Source organism: Geotrypetes seraphini, chromosome 5 (assembly GCF_902459505.1).
Source record: "Geotrypetes seraphini chromosome 5, aGeoSer1.1, whole genome shotgun sequence".
Taxonomy (NCBI): Eukaryota; Metazoa; Chordata; class Amphibia; order Gymnophiona; family Dermophiidae; genus Geotrypetes; species Geotrypetes seraphini.
Genome location: NC_047088.1, coordinates 107,950,114 through 107,971,524, shown reverse-complemented (window position 1 = coordinate 107,971,524; position 21,411 = coordinate 107,950,114). Strand labels below are relative to the sequence as shown.

The 21,411-nt window shown below is 41.1% G+C and overlaps 1 protein-coding gene across 2 annotated transcripts in view; it reads right to left on the bottom strand.

Annotated features, from left to right (window-relative positions):
* PHKG2 (phosphorylase kinase catalytic subunit gamma 2) overlaps positions 1 to 21,411 on the bottom strand; it is a 105,092-nt gene that overhangs the window by 59,896 nt on the left and 23,785 nt on the right. For both annotated transcript variants that reach the window (XM_033945879.1, XM_033945878.1), the window contains exons 3-5: positions 8,697 to 8,872; positions 2,392 to 2,446; positions 1,938 to 2,003 (exon numbers count right to left, since the gene is read on the bottom strand). In XM_033945879.1, coding sequence (XP_033801770.1) covers positions 1,938 to 2,003; positions 2,392 to 2,446; positions 8,697 to 8,872 — 297 coding nt within the window. The remainder of the gene's footprint in view (positions 1 to 1,937; positions 2,004 to 2,391; positions 2,447 to 8,696; positions 8,873 to 21,411) is intronic.

Sequence of the window (21,411 nt, the reverse complement as noted above, 5' to 3'; positions counted from 1 at the left end):
CTCCCCTGAAGTAAAAAAAACCCAAAACCTCAGGAAAAGGGGTTTTGGAGAAGGGAGACCCTAGCTCTGATCCCAGAAACCCTTAAAAATAACTTTTCTTGACCCCTCTCTCCCCCTGAATTTTTCTCCATAGGGAATAATGGGCTATACTTACTGTGCTTTGCTGGTGCCTGCCTGTGTCAGATTTGCTTCAGCCTAGCTGAATAGAGAAGACTTTCTGCCTCAAATCCTTGTTGGAATTAATCCACAACTTGAGGTCTTCGGGCTGCTAGTCAGACAGTCATTAACTGAGATCTCCATCCCCACAGATCCTCATGGCGTGACTGAAGGAGATTAAAGCGCAGCTGGCTCCCTGAAACCCAAGAGGAATCACACAGGGGCCCCACAGGCTGCACTCAAGCCTCTAATAAATCAGAAAGTGAGCTGGCTCCCAGGCTCATCAAGTATACCTGGGGATTGCCCTTGCGGTCTGCGTCCTCTCCCAGGCAGAGTAGCTCCAAAAATGTGATCCTCTGGGCACTGAAGCCTCCCAAAACCAAAGAAAAATACTTTAAATTAATAAAAACCAAGCAGAGCAGATCAGAACATACCTTCTTAGTTCGCTCACAAAAGGAAAACCTGAAGAGGGCACTACACATCCCCTCCATATTTGCGGGTTCAGAACTCGCGACTTCGGTTATTTGCAATTTTCGTCTGGGTGATCCACCCCCACCTCCCGGACCTCTCCACTTACTTTTTAAAACCTGGTGGTCCAGTGGTGAAGCAGAGCAGGAGCAATCTTCCTACGCTCCTGCCTGTGCAGAAGTGGGAACAAAAATGACTGCTGCGAGTTCCCGCGTGGTCGGTGGGGGGGCATTCCTCCTATCGGTTAGTGAATCTAGCCCTTAGCCCTTGAACAGTTGACTTCTCTCAATGAGAAACTTTACAATGAGAGAAAAGCTCCTAAGTGATATAAGACAGTGCTTTACTTTATTCTTTGATTGCGGGGAAAATAAGAGATCCATGCATTATTCTCTGTTAATGTCAAGTAAGAATGACATAATGCTAAATGTGATCTTTTCCAACAGAAATCTTTCTCAACTGCTTTGTCTGGAATTCAAACTCCTCACAGCATATATCTTTCACTATGCTCCGATTAGACCACACTAAGAGCCTCTTCTAAGCATCTTAATAACGCACTCTTCCTCCTATCTAAGTTTTAGAAAACTAGTAAAAACAAACTTGTTCAACTGATTTGTATCCTAATTGCTTCCTTTGCCCTATCGCTTTACTCCATCTGATTTTTACCACGATCTCTCATTTCCGCTCTGCTCTCGGCCTACTGGAATTGATGTCTGTCCAGTGCCCCACTCTCGCTGATTGTTTGCAGCAGGCTCCTGCTCTCTTATTCATGTATCCACTTCATGTACTTTAAAACCTTCTTTGTACCTATCTTTGCTGATTGTCCAGCTCCTCTTATTGTGAACCGCCTCGAACTACTATGGCTTTGGCGGTATATAAGAATAAAATTATTATTATTATTCTATCAAACTGCGCTAGCAGTTTGTAGTGCAGTGAGCCTCACTGAATGGCCCGCGCTGCTCCCGATGCTCATAGAGTTCCTATGAGCGACGGGAGCAGCACAGGCCATTCAGCGCGGCTCTCCGCACTACATACTGCTAGCGCAGTTTGATAGAAGAGGCCCTAAATCTTTTACGAGCCATAGATAGTTCCTCCATTAGATCTGATTTTACTTTTATCTTTCTTACAAACACTGCTTTAAAACTAGCTTCACTACCCTTGCATTGATCTCAGAAGAAACTGTAGGGAATAGTGTAAAATCATTGCTGGGGGGGAAGAGGCTGCTCAAAGCTTCTATGTTTCTATCCTTTTCAAAATCATGCTAAACTACAATAGCTAGTATCTAGTGTGCAGAACAGTAGTGGAAGGAAAGTTACCTGGTCTCCTTTTCACTTAGGGTCACCTTTTCCGTCAGATAGTCAAATAACTCTCCTCGTTTCATCCTATCAGAATAAGAGAGTTTATGACTACAAGCGCTGAGGGTGTGAGACACATGAGGCATCTAAGAGGGGAATGCAGAAATGGGACATTAGAGGGAAAGAAAATAGAGAGAGAAAATAGAAGGGAGAGACACAGATAGATGAAACATTCTATAATTTAAGAGTGCCTGAGGAGAAAATATTTTTGACCAAAGACCTTTCAGTGAAAGTGATAACTAAGAGGTCTTAGAGAGAGAGTTTAATAAGAGAATTTTTCTTTTGAGTTGGGGTAGCGTTATCCAAGTGTGAAACCTCATAAATGATCTAGATGCCACAAAAAGAGAATCCTCCCCAGCCCACCCACAAACTAGACTACTTCCTTATTAAAATGTTGAAACAGCAAAATACTTACAGATCAAAGACCAGAAACATGAACGTGGAAGACTCATAGGAATCAATGAGTGTAACTGGAAAAGAAACCACAGATAGAAAGCAAGATTAAGAAAACTAGAAAGAAATATATACGCGTGTTTCCAAAAGAAATAGTTAACACTAGTGTTTAAGCCCGTTACATCAACGGGTGCTAGTAAAGCTTCCTCCCCTCACGTCCCCTATTTTCAGCCCCAGCTCCATCTCCAAACCCATTTTTACCCCCTCAGCCCCCTTCTCCCATAAAAGTGGTCACAGGGATGAAGCAGGAAACTACAGGCCGGTGAGCCTCACTTCAGTTGTTGGAAAAATAATGGAAGTGTTGCTGAAAGAAAGGATAGTGTATTTCCTTGAATCTAATGGGTTACAGGATCCGAGGCAACATGGCTTTACAAAAGGTAAATCATGCCAAACGAACCTGATTGAATTTTTTGATTGGGTGACCAGAGAGCTGGATCGAGGACATATGCTAGATGTAATTTACTTGGATTTTAGCAAAGCCTTTGATACAGTTCCTCATAGGAGCCTGTTGAACAAACTTGAAGGGCTGAAGTTAGGACCCAAAGTGGTGAACTGGGTCAGAAACTGGCTGTCGGACAGACGCCAGAGGGTGGTGGTTAATGGAAGTCGCTCAAAGGAAGGAAAGGTGACTAGTGGAGTTCCTTAGGGTTTGGTGCTGGGGCCAATCCTGTTCAATATGTTTGTGAGTGACATTGCTGAAGGGTTAGAAGGAAAAGTGTGCCTTTTTGCAGATGATACCAAGATTTGTAACAGAGTAGACACCGAAGAGGGAGTGGAAAATATGAAAAAGGATCTGCAAAAGTTAGAGGAATGGTCTAATGCCTGGCAACTAAAATTCAATGCAAAGAAATGCAGAGTAATGCATTTGGGGATTAATAGGAAGGAACCGTATATGCTGGGAGGAGAGAAGCTGATATGCACGGACGGGGAGAGGGACCTTGGGGTGATAGTGTCTGAATATCTAAAGGCGAAAAAACAGTGTGACAAGGCAGTGGCTGCTGCCAGAAGGATTCTGGGCTGTATAAAGAGAGGCGTAGTCAGTAGAAGGAAGAAGGTGTTGATGCCCCTGTACAGGTCATTGGTGAGGCCCCACTTGGAGTATTGTGTTCAGTTTTGGAGACCGTATCTGGCGAAAGACGTAAGAAGACTTGAGGCGGTCCAGAGGAGGGCGACGAAAATGATAGGAGGCTTGCGCCAGAAGACGTATGAGGAGAGACTGGAAGCCCTGAATATGTATACCCTAGAGGAAAGGAGAGACAGGGGAGATATGATTCAGACGTTCAAATACTTAAAGGGTATTAATGTAGAACAAAATCTTTTCCAGAGAAAGGAAAATGGTAAAACCAGAGGACATAATTTGAGGTTGAGGGGTGGTAGATTCAGGGGCAATGTTAGGAAATTCTACTTTACGGAGAGGGTGGTGGATGCCTGGAATGCGCTCCCGAGAGAGGTGGTGGAGAGTAAAACTGTGACTGAGTTCAAAGAAGCGTGGGATGAACACAGAAGATTTAGAATCAGAAAATAATATTAAATATTGAACTAGGCCAGTTACTGGGCAGACTTGTACGGTCTGTGTCTGTGTATGGCCGTTTGGTGGAGGATGGGCAGGGGAGGGCTTCAATGGCTGGGAGGGTGTAGATGGGCTGGAGTAAGTCTTAACAGAGATTTCGGCAGTTGGAACCCAAGCATAGTACCGGGTAAAGCTTTGGATTCTCGCCCAGAAATAGCTAAGAAGAAAAAAAATTTAAATTGAATCAGGTTGGGCAGACTGGATAGACCATTCGGGTCTTTATCTGCCGTCATCTACTATGTTACTATGTTTTCCCTTTCAGCTCCAGCCCCCTTTTCTCACCAGCAGTATTTTCCTCCCCACCCCACTTCCTTGTGCAGTGGCAACAGAAGCATACCCTCCTCCTCCATTTCCCTGTACAGCAGCATTTCCCTCCCCCACCCCACTTCCCTGTGCAGCAGCACTTCCCTGCTTCCCCGGTCCAGCACACCTCTTCCCTGCTCCCCCTGTCCAGCAGCACCTCTTCCGTGCTCCCCATGCTCCTCTTCCTTGCTCCCCCGGTCCAGCAGCACCTCTTCCCTGCTCCCCCGGTCCAGCAGCACCTCTTCCCTGCTCTCCCTCACTGCCTTCCATACTTTGTCCCACCCCCACCCTCCGAAGCCAGCCTGCCTGCCATCCCCTGTGCAGTAGAATCCTCTCCCCCCACCACTATCTCCACCGTGCAGCCGACCCCACTGACCCTCCCACCGCGAGACGACCATCAAACCTCCCGGCTCCAGCAGTGGCCGCATCACACTAAAGATGCTGCTTCGCGGTCTTCCCATGCTCTGATTTCTTCTGCCGCATCTCTGATGATGTCATCAGAGATGCGGCAGAGGAAATCAGAGCATGGGAAGGCCATGAAGCAGCGTCTTTAGTGTGATGCGGCCCCTGCTGGAGCCAGGAGGCTTGTGCGTCTCGAAGTGGGATGGTCAATGGGGGTTCGTGTGCGCCGGGGAGGGATGCACCAGGGGTGGGGGGGTTGACGACGACGGCAAACTACTTAGACGAAATTGCTGGAGAGCAGGGAGAGCCGCGTTTTAAAATTTCTCTGCCGGCAAATGCACATGTTGTAAGCGTGTGGGGCCGTAGTAAGTTGTGTCGGGCTGTTGTGTGGTGCCGTAGTAAGCGCGCATGCACACTCTTGCCGGCCATGGACCTACGGATCTCAGAACACGCCAGTAAGAGTGCGCATGCGGCTTAGGGTTTTATTATAGTAGATTCATTATTGCATCTCTCTTTTATGGATTGTAACTTCTATTCCTGCCTTTCACATGGGCCTGTCTGATTTGTGAAACGACTCATCTTCTGTTGACTTAGTTATATAAACCATATTGATGCATCAGGCAAATGACAGTAATCAAATTAAATAAAATTATTTGAATCAATATTTAAAACTGACTGAGAATCTTAGTCAGCAATTCCTATATAGTCAGTAGCTGCCATATTTTTGTGCAATAAGATTTATGATCCAGGCAGATGCTGAAACATGGCCACCTTGAGTCAATGTGTTAACAAATTGTATCCTGGTTGCCATACTGGTGTTCACTGGCATTTTTACTGCTGGTCCTCCTGGAGTTGCCACCCCAGGTGGTATTTCTTTTGACCGTTTACTTCACTGCCTCTTCAAGGTCTCTCTGATTTGAAAGTGGTTTGAGTAAATACTAGTGCTGGGATTTTATTAGCAGTACTGATCATTTTTACCATACATTGCTACAAGAGTGAGTGCCTACATAAAGGACTCGTTCACTATGGCCAGTCACAGATTTTCAGCAGCTTTATCCATTTACCTAAATCTATCCTATATTATCGAACTATTTATCTGGATACTATCACCCTTATCTGAATAACAGCAGCTTACATGAATATTGAGCAAAGATATCAGGGAAAGGGCTAAATACCCGGGTATATATTTAACTTTCTTCATTGAACAGTTATTGCAACATAATGCATCATTACGACAACGATTGTAGATACAGTACACTTGCCCACCTCAATAATCATATTACAAAACACTCCATTCTATATTTTCTCCCATACCCATATACTTTCCAAATCCCCCTTCCCCCAGTTGCCTCCCATGGAGTATGCATTTAAATGGAATCAAACTGTAGGTTTGAGCAAAAAAACCAACCAGTGAAACCACTAAGACAAAAAAGATTTACCCATTGTAAGTCCACTTAGAGGGAAAGAGACCTCAGAAACCAATGCTAGAAACTTAAAAAAATGTTTAGTCTCATGAAAGGGCATAATCAAAACAAACGTGCCATACGAATTTGGTCGTATGGCACTAGACACCCAAAGTTGGCAGCGGGAAAATGTCCAGTCTCAAAAAATATGTCTAAAATATATTTTTTTCAAAAATCGTCTATCTGGACGTCCAGACCATCATTATGTCTATATTTATAACACATTTTCGACCAAAATTTCATCCAAGTTTCAAATGCCCAGAAAAAGACCATTTGGACTTGTGAGGGGCTAGCACTGTGATGGACTGGCCACCCATGGCCAGGACATGGCAGCAGAGCAGTAGGGCACCTTAGAGGGCATTGCTGTGAACTTCAGAAAAAGGGTGCCACATAAATCTCTCACCAGAACTCCCTTTTAGTTTATGGTGAGCCCCCCATAACCCACTATATCCACCTGTCTAAACCCCTTATAGCCCTTATGGCTGCAGGTGGCACCTTTATGGAAGCAGAATAGGATTTTGGGGGTTTTGGTGGGCACACATGTTCCACCAAAAATGTAGTGGTTAGAGTGGCTTATGTGCCTAGGTCCTCCTCTCTATGATTCACTAGTCCACCCCCCAGGCAACTTAATATCTGTAAGCAGCTCTACTAGGCTTTTGTATAGCAGGTACTGATGTTCCAGAGACAGGTATGTACTTTATTCTGATATTTGTGGCAGTGTGAGGGGGGTCAGTGATCACTGGGGGAGAGTGTGGGGGTCTTTACATTGTCTCTAAAGTGGTTATCTGGTCACATCTCCTCATTTATAGGCAGGCTGTTGATCCCGTACGAATCTCTACAATCACTTTGCTCTTCCCAACAATATCTTCTAATGGTCCCTTTTGTTCGCCAGTTGTTCTACGATATAACGTGCAAGACTTTCTACTCAGTAGTTGCACCCACACTATGAAATGCCCTCCCTTTGACCCCGAGACAGGAAACTACCAATCTTAACAACTTTAAAACTAGCCTCAAAACCTCTCTCTTTAAAGATGCCTACGAGATCTATTCCTAGGATTAATTGTTCAGGAGACTCAGACAATCACCAGATATCAAATATTCCCCGTTTCCCTTCCGTTTTTCCCATTTCCTTTTTTTATTTAATGCAATGTATCCTACCCATTTCCCTTTTGTATCATGTTTTGTCTGTAATGACCGTGTAACCTGTCTTTTTTTTTTACCCATTTTTTATATTTTAATTATTTTAAAATTTTGTAAAACTGTAAACCGCTTTGGTAACAAATACAGTATATGAAGACTAAATAAGCTTGAAACTTCGGATACCTTTTTGCCACTTATACCTGCTTTTACGTCGTCTAAGTCACAAATGTATAAGTTTCATCCAGGAAGTCTTGTGAAACATTTGATTATCCCTGCAGGATGATGACTAAGTCTAGGTCAGCCCACATCCCACCCTAACCACTCCTCCAGATACGCCCCTTTGTGCACAGCGGCATTCAGAGGCCTAAAAAGTCTCTGGATATGTCTACAAATTCAGTTTGATTATCAGCACTTGGACAACTTGTCTTTTAGGTCGTCCAAGTGCTGACTTGGGCGGGTTTTTAGATGTGTTTAAGTTTTGATTATGAGCCCCATAGCTAACAGAACTCCATTATCATTCATTGGTCTCAGAAAACCCTTCACTATTAATTGTGTGCAAGTGCTAGTTTGCAAAAAACTTATCACATATTTACGTATCAAAACTTCCTTTAGCGCTTATCTTAGAAAATCTCTGCTGCGAAGACTTCAAAAACTGTCACCCAAAGTCTATCCATAAAAAAAAAACAGCAACCATTCAACTGGTGAACAGTTTCAAAATGTATTGACATGGGATAAAACCTGATAGACAACTCAGTACTTGTAAAATGTCCTTGATGAAGCCCACCAGATTTGGGTGAAATGGGCCCCATTGGATGGTTGTTATTTTTTGCTGAAATATTCTGGGTGATGGTTTTTGAAGTCATCGCAGCAGAAATTTTCTAAGATAAGTGCAAAAGGAATTTTTTTATACATACGTGTGATAAATTTTTGCAAACTAGCACTTGCACAAAATTAAAAGTTGAGGGTTTTCCCGAGACCAATGAATGATAACAGAATTGTTAGCTATGAGACTAAGGGATTGTTTTACAAAGCCGCGCAGCAACAGCCCTGAAGCCCTTTAAATCTCGTTACCGCGCAGCTTTGTAAAACAGGCCCTAAATGTTTTTTTGAAGTTTCTACATGGGTTTCTGAGGCTTCCTTCCCTCTAATATGACTTACTGTGGGTAAACTTTTTTTGTTTTTATGCATTTAAATGCCACAGCCAGTATTTAAAAAGAAGCATCAACTATAGAGTTTAAATATTGACCTAGTATATATAGAGGTACATTTTTAAAATGAGTCCCATATTCACATGTATACACACTCATGGAAATGTCTTTATTAATAAGGCCCAAACAGAAAAAAAAAAGAAAGAGAAGACAACACAGATAAAATGAACATGGCTCTTACTGATGTATGGGTGTCCTGCCACTTTCCTAAGAATTTCGATCTCCTTCACAGTTGACAGCCTGACTTCCTCCAGTTGTTGCGGGGTCATTCGCTCCGGTGTGATTTCTATAATCTTTACAGCATACTCTTTCCCCGTCTGCTTATGGATACACCGGCGAACAGTACTGCTCACACCCCTACACAAAGGATAAAGTCTACAAGTGAACAACAAAAAGAGGCAAGCCGGCAGTAACGTTAAGTGAGTCCCCAGCCGCTTCGGCAGTAAGGGAATCCTTTTTACCTTGACCATTGGTGGCTGGAATACCTCCTGTGTGGGTGTCGGGGGAAGCCGGGGCTTCCCCACGATCAGCTGCCAACTCGCGAGACACTTGCGGCGGGGTTCACTTGCCGCTGGCATCCAATGCCGACGAGGATCCCCCACCACTCTGGCCTGTACAGTGCTTGCACAGGCAGGCCACGAGTGACTCGCGTCTGGAGCACAATGCACACTTTTCCCCCTGCAATGTGCTCATTGTGCAATGTGCGACCTAGCTGGAAAGAAAGTGCCAATACAGTAAAATATATCAAATTTGAAAGAGCCCTTTAGACCGGAACAGCCTCAGGATTTGGGGAGGGGGTTTATGGGGGGGGGGTTTAGAATAGACTCCACTGGCTCTCAAAGACGGAGGCCTGACCGGTATCGGTGGCCAGGCTGCCAGCTGAGGCACCTCTACAAAAACTTGGGGAGGTGGAAGAAGGGGGGGAGGGACCCAGCATAAGACCCGGCGGATTTGACACCCCCAAGGTCAGACAGATCCCCAAACAGGACCCATCCGAGCTCTGTCCGGCACTAAAAAGGGGACCAGGAGTCCTAACACAAATTTCAACAACCCTAACAAGGGGAAGCCTTAATTTTCCTATCTCACCTGCTTGGAGACTGAGAAGACTGGGTTAGGAGGGGGAGCCTCAGCTAATATACTATAACCAAAAGTTTTGGTCTCAGAATCCACCTGCTGGTCATAGTGAGATATAATCCATCAGTAAAGAACTGTACTAGAGCAGTGGTTCCCAACCCTGTCCTGGAGGACCACCAGGCCAATCGGGTTTTCAAGCTAGCCCTAATAAATATGCATAAGAGAGATTTACATATAATGGAAGTGACAGGCATGCAAATCTGCTCCATGCATATTCATTAGGGCTATCCTGAAAACTCGATTGGCCTGGTAGTCCCCCAGGACAGGGTTAAGAACCACTGGTCTAGAGGGCGATACAGAAAAAGAAAGAATTGCAGAATGAGTGAGAAACACAGATTATGTAGGAAAAGGGAAAAACCAAAGGATAGAAAGAGAAAATGAGGCTCCCAAAAGGGGGGGGGAACCCCCCCCCCAGATGGAGGCCATTGCTGCATTCCTAGAACAAAGGATATGATAGAGAGGGAGGGAGAGACAAACAATCTGAGGGGGTGAGCGGGGGGAGAAGGAATTTAATGGAAGAAAAAGATGGAGAAACAATCTTAGTAGGAAGCAAAGGAAAGATAAAAGGAAAAGGAGGAAATGATAAAGAATATGGTAGAGTGACAGAGATACGGAGAAAAACTTGAGGGAGAGAAATTGGGGGGGGGACACAGACAGAAACTGAAAGAACAAGAGGAAGCAGAAGGGAAAATAGGGGTTGAGTGTTGAAGCAGTAGAAAAACAACAATATACCACACCATCATTGGTATTTTGAAATCCTAGTGTTTCATACATGGGATTTAGTCAAATTTAGCACTTATGGCCAGAAAAAATTCAGAAAAATTCTAAATCTTTGACTTTCTTGAACCTGGTTTAGGACAATTTCCTAAAAATAGGCCCTCTTTTTTTTTTTTTTTAATTTCTTTATTCTTTTTCAAACTTACATCAAGTGCACAAAAAGAACAACATGAAATACTATCGTATAACACTTGAACATCATACATTATATTCTTAATATGTAAAATTAATTAAAAACCCTCCCCCTCCCATCTTTCTATACAATCATTAAAACTATCATATTCCTTCAAAATTTCAATTTTGCTACATCTTATCTTCCAATCTCCCCACCCCCTATGTATATTATCAAAGAAAAATGATGCCTATTCACTACAAAAATCAACCATCGGTCTCCATATCTTTAAAAATTTTTTATAACTTCCTTTCTGTATTGCAATTGCTCTTTCCATCTTGTAAATATGACACAGGGAATTCCACCAAAACGTATAATTGAGATTACTATAATTTTTCCAGTTGTTAGTAATATGTTGCATAGCAACACCCGTCATTATCATCAAAAGCTTATTGTTATGTGCTGATAATTGACTTTTTTCCTCATAGACATACCGAACAGAACAGTATCATATGATATTTCCACATGATTTTCCAATAAGCAATTTATTTGAGACCAAATTGAATTCCAAAAATTCCTAATGCAGGGGCAATAAAAAATTAGATGATCCAATGTCCCCACTTCTAGATTACAATCTATTAGATTTAGAGCTATCCAACTTTTGTAAACGAACTGGGGTCCAAAAAGCTCTATGTAATAAAAAGAACCAAGTTTGTCTCATAGATGCTGACACTGTACATCTCATTCTCCAAGACCAAATTCGTGGCCATTGAGAAGCAGAAATATTATGCTTAATCTCAATGCTCCAAATGTCTCTCAGACCAGTTTTTGGCTTTTTATATAAAAATCCAGATAATAATTTATACCACTGTGCGGCTAGGTGTCCCATGAAATCAGCCTGGAAACATAGGAACTCCAAACTATATTGAGTATTAAGAGTTTTCCATTCAGGGAACCCCACCTGAATAGCCTGCTTCAGCTGCAACCATTTAAAACTTTGTGATTTATCAAGACCAAATCTAATTTGCAACTGTGAAAAGTCAAGCAGTTTACCATTTAAAATAACATCATTTAAAGTTCTTATGCCTGCTATAATCCAGTGTTTCCATAAGATTTGAGCTCCGCCAATTCGAATCTTGGAGTTTATCCATAAAGATTGATTTGTTGATTTGCTTATTGGAATAGATGTTAGATTACTAATGTATCTCAAAGTTTTCCATGTATCAATCAAAATTCTGTTCTGTTTATATCTTCTAGGCATTTTTATACTAACAACATGAACTAAATGTAAAGGAAACATAAGACGCCACTCCAAATATAACCAATCTGGAGCATTATCATAGAGTTCTGGGAGGATCCAATACATACCCTGGCTTAAAATATAGGCTTGATGGTACCTATAAAAGTTTGGAAATTTAACCCCTCCCTCCTCAATTGGCTTTTGTAGAGATACTAGAGCAATCCTAGGTCTTTTACCCAGCCAAATAAATTTTGTAAGAATACCATTAAGTTTTCTATAAAATGACCCCTGAAAAAATATTGGTATCATACTCATTTGGTAACAAACTACAGGCAGAATCATCATTTTAATTGTTTGCACTCTCCCCCACCATGAAAGATGTAACAGATTCCAATGCTCACATACTTCTGTTATTTTTTTTAATAAAAGTTTTTCATTCTCTTTCAAAGTGTCTTCCAGCATCTTTTTTATCATTATACCTAAATATTTTAATCCCTCTTCTTTCCAGGTAAATGAAAAAGCATCAAATAAACCTTTAGTACAATGTACATTAAGAGGAAGAATCTCAGACTTATTCCAATTGATTTTATATCCTGAAAATTTTCCAAATGTATCAATCAACTCCAATAAACATGGAATGGTAGATTCAGGATTCCTCAAATACAGCAATATGTCATCCGCATATGCTGAAACTTTATATTCTCTATCAGAAAAGAGAATACCCTGTATCCCCTTTGCTTGTTGAATGGCCAATAACAAGGGTTCTAATACAATATCAAAAAGCAAAGGAGATAACGTCTAACCCCCTGTCTAACCCCCCTCCGCAAAGTAAACCGATCAGAGAAACTATTATTAATGTACAATCTTGCAGAAGGGGAGCTATACAAAGCTTGAATCATTTGAATAAATCCCGGACCAATACCAAACCAACCAAGTGCTTGATATATAAAAGACCATTCAACTCTGTCAAACGCTTTTTCCGCATCTAAAGAAATGGAAAAAAACGGATCTGCAATTTCTTTAGATAAATTTAACATATGAAAAGCCAATCTAGTATTATCAGAGGAGTGTCTTTTTGCCACGAAACCAGTTTGATGCATATCAATGATAAAAGGGAGAGCCTTAGCTAATCGTAAAGCCAAAATCTTGGCCAAAAGTTTACCATCCACATTTATTAATGAAATGGGTCTGTAATTTGCAACCAAAGTAGGATCTCTATTTGGCTTTGGCAAAACAATTGTTACTGATTTCGCCATAGTACCTGTAATACATCCCTTAGACAATTGGGATTTAAATAAATTTAATAATTGAGGTAATAGAGAAACTTGAAATGATTTGTAAAATTCCACTGTAAATCCATCCCCACCTGGAGCGGATCCAACTCTAAGAGATTTCAATGCCGTTTCTAATTCTTTTAATGATATAGGCTCATCTAAACTCCTTTTTATATGATCTGGAACTTTCGGACCAATAATTAAATTTAAAAAATCTATACCATCCTTCTCTTTACCCTCATAAGATTCAGAAGAGTATAGTTCTTTATAAAACTTTAAAAATTTACTTAAAATGCTCTCAATTTGAGAATGCATCGCACCTTTCTCATCTTTAATTGCAATAACTTTTGTTCTTCTTTTCTTTGCTTTAAGGTAATTAGCCAATAACCTACCCGCCTTATTTGAATTTCCATAATACAAAGTTTGTTGATAAAAAAGGTCCTTCCTTATCAATTTTGACGCTAATTCATTATAATTACCTTTTGCTTTTAATAAATCTTGTAAAGTTTCATGTTCCCATTTATTTATCAATTTAGCTTCCAAAACTTTAATTTCTCTTTCTAACTTAGAATATTGATTCTTAATTTGTTTCCTAATATAAGCAGAGTAAGAAATAATATTACCTCTTAAAGTAGCCTTAAAAGCATCCCAAATATTTTCCATTGAAAGTTCGTCTGATAAATTATCTTGAAAATATTCATTAATTTTTAATTTTAATTCATCTAAAAATTTTGTATCAACAAGCAATGTGTTATCAAATCTTCAAATAGGTCTACTATACTCTTGCTGATCTATTTGAAGCTCAATCCATACACCCCCATGATCAGATATAATAATTGGGTCTATAGAAGCTTTTAACACTTGTTGAACTAAATGAGTTGAAACAAAAATATAATCAATTCTAGAAAAAGACAAATGAACTTGTGAACAAAAGGAAAATTCCCGATCATTAAAATGAAGAATACGCCATATATCTTTTAAATCACATGAATGTACCAAATTGTCTAACCCTAATGATTTTATATCTCTACAAGGTTTTTTATCTAATAATGGATCCATAACAGCATTAAAATCTCCAGCCACAACCAATTTGGAAGCAGCCAGTGGGAGTAACAATCTCTGTACTATCTTAAAGAATTCATTTTGATTTGAATTAGGGGCGTACAAATTAAACAAAGCTAGGGTATTATTTCCCATTCTCATCTCTACATGGACCCATCTTCCCTTTGGATCTGAACCTACCATTTTAAAATTAGCAGTACATTTCTTATTAATAAGAATAGCTACCCCTGCCTTTTTCCCATCAGCAGGAGCAAAAAAACAATGTTTCACCCAATTTTTTTGATTCTAATATAGACAAGTGAGTCTCTTGGATGTAATAAATATCCGCATTCTGCTTTTTTAAGAATGCTAATATTTTATTCCTTTTAACCTGATGGTTGAGTCCATACACATTTAAAGAAAAAATGTTAAAGTTACTCATAACCTTTTTTATAAGAATAATCTAACAAAAATAAGTAAATCAAATTGTTCCACAGTTCCTGAATATGCATCATTTTCCAAAATTCTAATTTTTTATACAAAACCTTATACCTGTAACCCCAACCCTCCCTATCCCACCCCCCACCCTTATTCATCATTGAGAACTTGAAAATGCACATTTGATGGTAAGTTCTGAGATGTACCCCACAAGCTTAAATATTGCAAATAATTATATCAATATAATAAGCCAAAAAAGAATTGAGTGCATATATCATTCATTAATCAGCGATTATTACATATCCTTAAACAAGACATAAAAATCATTATACTACATCTCATACATTTTAATTTCATTGAAATGAGATGACATATATATATTAGATTATTAAAGACTCATCTCTCAAATTAACTCTTCTTAAAACTACAAAGATAAGTTAAATTAATAATAATTTCATTTGAAATAAGGAAACCTATTTCTCTCAATTCATTTCCTCCCTAATATAATACCATCTTTTGCATCTTATTTTAATTAACTAATATGTGTTATCTTCTTTTAAACTCTTACCACAAAATGATATCATCTTCCCATCCATAACATAGATTCCTCAATATAATGAACAGAATAATTCTATAATACACATCTCTCAAAAAACAAAAAAACAAATATGTTATCAGAATTCTCATCTAACTCTTCATAAAATGCTGTCCAAAGAACAAACACACAGTGTTCTTAATATATTTCAAATTCTAATGCACTTGTAATACTTCCTTGTTTTCTGTGACCCGGAAGTAAAGAAGCAATCCTTGGACTAAACCATTATCTCATATAAACCCTAATGAGACTATAAACTAAAAATAAAACAAAAGAAAGTAAAGCAGCAAATGATACTAAAACAACTAAACACTTTCCATATCATTGTATTTACCCCCACTTTTTCATCTCAAAAACTGAGAGATACTCAGAACATTCCCTGTTTGTTGCTGTAGTACCATCTTATTTTTCACCGATCATTTGGGCTCTTCCAGCACTGCTGCAACCAGTGCTCCCTCTAAGCGGGCGGGTGGTGTGAGCAAAATTTTTTCCCCGGGCGCTAAAAATATCGGGCGCCAGCGCCAACTCGCCCGATTCTCCTCTCGCCGCGGCCTGCCATCTCCGTACGCCGTGCGCTGTGACGTGACATTGTGCGCTGCGAGGCAATATTTTGTGCGCCAGCGCACGCCAGCGCAGCTTAGAGGGAACACTGCAACATAGCATTATGAAGACGGATTGCCAGGAACCATTCTCCAAGTAAGAAGCACAATGTAAAGTTTTTCTTTGTAGATTCCTAAGAATGTTCCTATATGCCCCTAAATAAATCCTCAGCGTTTTTATTAAAAACATGGCACACTCATACCATATGGCACATTTAGAACAAGATGATATAATAGAATCTGCACAGAAAGAAATTCTCTAATTTACATATCTTCTTCCATCTTCTTTCCAAGTATTCCAAATAGAATGTTAATATTACTGCGTGTTTGAGGACAGTTAATTCAGTTGAATTCAAAAAGATTCCATTTCTCCAAACATAAAATATAAACATATCTAACTTTATCTTTTTACTTCCTTTCAATCCTTCAAATAAAAAAGTACAAGTCCATCGGAACTTTTTATCTTCATCTTATGATATCATCAAATGCTCACAATCATCTAAAAAGTCTTTCAATTTGTCAGGACAATCAAAATTCATGGTTTTATTGGCATAGGTTACCCTCATTATAGCAGGGTATAATAAGCCTAACTTAGCTCCTAATTGCCTCATTTGTGGCCGTAAATCCAACATTTTTTTCCTCTTATCAGCAGTGGCCTTAGCAAAATCTGGAACTATGTGAATTTTTGTGTCCTGACATTTTAAGTTCTTATTTTCCTTTGCAAGCTTTATGATTTCCATCACCTGTTGGTGCCTTAACAGCTTAAAAATCAAAGGACGTGGTCTTAAATCTTTGCCAACTCTTCTAACAGGAATCCTGTGAACTCTTTCAAACTCTAAAGGAAATTTTAATTTGAGTGGTAAAATCTTAGGAAGAAACTGTTCAAGAAAGGTGATGGCATCATTATTTTCAACACCTTCAGGGAGACCAGTAATTCTCAAATTATTCCGTTTTTCCCTGTTAATATCTTCCATTTCTTAGAGAGAAATTCCACTTTTTCTTTATACATTTTACATTTATTTAACTCAGCTTCATTTGCTGACATTCTTTTTTCCATCTGGTCCGTTTTTAGTTCAAATCTTTCCATTCTTGCTGTGAGACTTTTCATTTTTTCTTTCACCTCCTTCAGATTTTTAGCATTGTCAGAAACAATCTCAGTTATTAGTTTCAGTTGAGCAGAAATGTCACCATTATCCTCTTTTGGCAACGGCACTTTCGCAGGATCCAGCTTTGATCTTTTAGCACCTCCACCACTTGTGCTAGCTCCTTCGTTCTTCATCTGTTTATTTGTAGCCATAACCAGACTTGAAATCACTCAAAATCACTAAAATAAAACTAAATTAGTGACTTATTATTTCCTTTAGAAAGCTTGTGATATCAGAGCTCACTCAGCACTCAACCATCCAGCTGCGCTTCCAAGCCACGCCCCCTCAAAAAAAATAGGCCCTCTTGTTGATATAAAGCAGGGGTGTCAAACTCAATCACATAAGGGGCCAAAATCTAAAACACAGGCTAAGTTGAGGGTCCAATTTTTTATTAAGATAGTCTTTGTAGAAGTAAAGATCCTTCATCACCCTTAGTCCCTGTGGCGCAGTGAGGCACTTATGTGGAGTGTCCTGCTCCAACTTAGCTTTTACACTGGGACTGGGTCCATCTGCCTGCAAATGGGTAATGAAGCAGCTTGGTGAGGAGCTTGGAGCATTGTTGGGAGTGAGGCAGTGCATTCAGGAGCTTGGAGCGTCACTGGGAATGGGGCCACACAGTCAGGCACTTAGATGTGGCACAGTCACTGTGGGCCACATAAAACGGCCAGGCGGGCCTGATTCGGCCCCTGGGCTTTGTGTCTGACATGTGTGATCTAAGGGGTGGGGTGGGTGGAGAGACCAAGAGGCACATCTCAGGAAAGGCAAAATTAGTGACAATTTTTTTAATCCCTTTACCCTTTTTATTTGTAGACAGCAGATCATGACAATCTATTCTCAATGTGCAGAATAAGGAAAGTTCTGGAGTCCCTGTTTCTAAACTGACCCTGTACATGTGCAAGGCTGGACTTGCCTGTTAACAAATGGGCAGAAGATGTCTCCTCCTGTGTTTTGGAGGGAAGTATTTAAGACTATGAGTAGGCTGGGTCTAGGGGTTCCAGCAGGAGAGTTACTGAGGATGGTCTGCCAGGTGAGAGATATGCTGCAGGAGCCCAAAGGGGCTGATTAGCAGCAAGGATTGTTGCCTCTCTGGTCACATTAAACTGGATGAACAGTGTTCCACTAGGCCAGTTAGGTCTAACCTAACAGGAAGAAGAATGGAGAAGCTGACACATCCAAAGCAGTTTGGAGACATGTCAGATTGGATAAATTATGTGAAGACTTGGTTGGCCAGCTTTTGGAATTTATAGTATACAAACAAGTGTCTGAGTTCCTTCTTTCCTATGATTGCCTGCATTTTTCACAACATGGCTTCCACTCACTGTGTAGTACAGAATTGTTATTAATATTGACAATGGAAAGTAATTTTTATTTTTAATAAAGGGAAACAAATTATTAAACTGAAGTATATGTCAGTTGCATTTAATGCAATAGACTAATCACTCTTGTTTAGGCTTAGCAAAACTGGGACTTTCTGGCAACATTAAATGGTTTGAGGGGGTTTTATGGAATAGATCTTACAAAATAGAAACAAAATAGTTTAAGTTCAGCCTCATAGCATTCTTTGTGCGGCATCCCTCAAGGTTCACCTTTAATACAGTAGACTCAGTTATCCGGCACCTATGGGGATTAGTGGATGCTGGATAATTAGTTTCTGGTTACTTGAGAGTTACTGTAAAAATAGTTTTGTCTTCCTTCCCATCTCACTATCATCCCCCCACACCCACTTGTAGGTCCAGCATCTGTTCTTACTTTCTTTCTGGGTCATCTTTCCCCAGGACTGGCTGTCAGGACCAGCTGCTGTAGCTGCCTTGTGGAGGGGGGGGAGGCAGGAGATAAGAACATAAGAACATAAGAAGTTGCCTCCGCTGAGGCAGACCATAGGTCCATCCTGCTCAGCGGTCCGCACCCGCGGCGGCCCATCAGGCCCATTGCCTGAGCAATGGTCTATACCTATCTATACCCCCCAATCCCTTTTTCTTCTAGGAATCTATCCAAACCTTCTTTGAAACCATTTAATGTTTTCTTGTCTACAACAGCCTCTGGAAGCGCGTTCCATGTATCCACCACCCTCTGAGTGAAAAAGAACTTCCTAGCGTTTGTTCTAAACCTGTCCCCTTTCAATTTCTCCGAGTGCCCCCTTGTACTTGTGGCGCCCCTTAATTTGAAAAATCTGCCCCTGTCTATTTTTTCTATGCCCTTCAGGATCTTGAAGGTTTCTATCATGTCTCCTCTAAGTCTTCGCTTCTCCAGGGAGAAAAGTCCCAACTGCTTCAATCTGTCGGTATATGGGAGATTTTCCATTCCCTTTATCAGTTTGGTTGCTCTTCTTTGTACTCCCTCAAGTACCGCCATGTCTTTCTTGAGGTACGGCGACCAGTACTGGACACAGTACTCCAGATGCGGCCGTACCATTTGATGGACCAAAAGTGTGGGGGAGGAAGGGACATGGATACTAAGGGAGATGGATAGATGATGGACCCATGTCCAGCATCTATCCCATCTCCCTTGCCCCTCCCTTAGCATCCATGTCTCTTCCTCCCCCCTCCCTACTTTTGGTCAATCTCATGCCTCCCCTAGGACTGCCTCCCCCCCCCAGACAGCTACAGCAGCTGGTCCTGACAACACCCCTCCCTCAAAGCAGTAGCAGCAGCCAGAAAGAAGAGGAAGCACTATAAACAGGCAGCTTCACGAAAGTGATGCAACAGAGGAAAGATGCTGCCAGGGCCAACACATAAAAGGGAGGGTACAGAGAAACTCCCCAAGAAACTAGTCTAATTAGTTCATAACAACATAAACAAACATCAGAACAATCAAACATATTTTAAGAACCTTCTAAAAAGGAAAACAGTGAAAACAAGGAGACTCAACCTGCACTAACAGTGTGGGGCACAGTAGCAAAAGCTACCCCTCACCCCCAGAGCAAAGTGCACGATATTATGCAGATATTATTCTTGATAAAGGCTGATCAATGAATCAGTAGTCCAACTTACCAGTACTTACTGAGGCAGACAATCACCGCTATCGCAGTTTAGTAAAATGGGAGGAGAGAGGAAAAGTCTTTTTAGTTTATTTTGTTTACACTACAGCACCAGCATGGGGCTGGAGAAGGCAGAGGTTGGTGAAGAGGCTACAAAGTAAACCCACCAGGACGTTTGAACAAAACGCCCTATTGGGCGTGAAAAGTGAATTGAAATCGAATCTAAAAATCAGTTTAATAGGCCAAATCAAATAAAAAAATTTTCCCTGAATCAGGCAGCACTAGTCCAGACCCAGAAGTGAGAGCAGGTTACAGTGGCAGAGAACTGAGGTGGATACCAGAGTTTGCCATGGTGTTTCTCAAAAGCAGTGCTGTTCAAAAGCATTTTGTTCCCTACAGGATGAGATCTCCCTTCAACAGAGGGTTTGGATGAACCAGCTGCTGTTCGAGCCTAGTCTATTCCTGATATGATGGAGCTGGAGACATACAATGCCTGGAAGGGGAAGCTTCAGTGGGTGATTTTACTTTGAAGAAGATTTGGTTGGCATTTAGAGTCTGTGCAGGAATCTATAGGATTCTGCCCCTTTCCCTTAAGAATACTCCCTCACAGAGTTAGGAGCACCTCAAGCCCTATAGTCTTGCCCAAAGAGAAAGTGACATGGGAGGGGTGGAGCCAGGAGGGCAGCTGCCAGAAATATAAAAGGCGGGGCCAGAGTTGCGTTAGAGGCCTAGGGAAGGAAGAAATGGATCCACAGCCTATACCCTGATTACCTAGGGTTACCAGACATCCAGGAAAACCCGGACATGTCTTCTTTTTAGAAGAATGTCCAGGTGCTCAGACGGACTTCCAAAAACCAGACAAACTGCCGGGTTTTGGAAGTCCCTGACTTCAGGGCCACATCTAGAGGGCATCTGTGCATATGCAGACGTCAACACAATGTCATACGCATGCATGTGACATCATCGGGTCGACGGTTGCACATGCGGGCACAGTTCTGAGCTCAGGGAGGTTTGTGTGGAGGTGGGGCTAGGGGCACAACAGGGAGTTGGAGGTGGAATGGGGTGGGGTGGGGGGCAGAATGGGCGGGACCAGGTGTCCTTTATTTTATACTGGAAATCTGACAATCCTATCATTACCTATGTGCAACTACCCCAACCTGGCTGAGGTAAATCAAACTTTAAATTTGAGTACTTGTGAGAATCCTGTTCTTGAGGCCTGGCTGGAGTCAGACTAGTGCTGGGAGTTACCTGAGAGAGAGATTGTAAACTAGGTTTTGGGGCTTCTCAGCCACAGGCCTACATTTAGATTTCCTTTGAATCTAAAGAGACTTTACTCTTCATTTCCTGTACCTGTCAAATAACAGCCTCGGCCTTTAGAGTTAATAAAGTGTTTTATTTTACTTTTGCAACCTTGTCCAGCTGTATAATTGAGAGGGCCCCCTCAACCCTTGCTCATATTATTACACAGTCCTTAAGCAGACTGTGGTGGAAAACTTATTGGAAGTACCACAATCTCTTAAGCCCAAGCATGCTTTAATATTGAAGTTCTATCAAGGCAAGATGC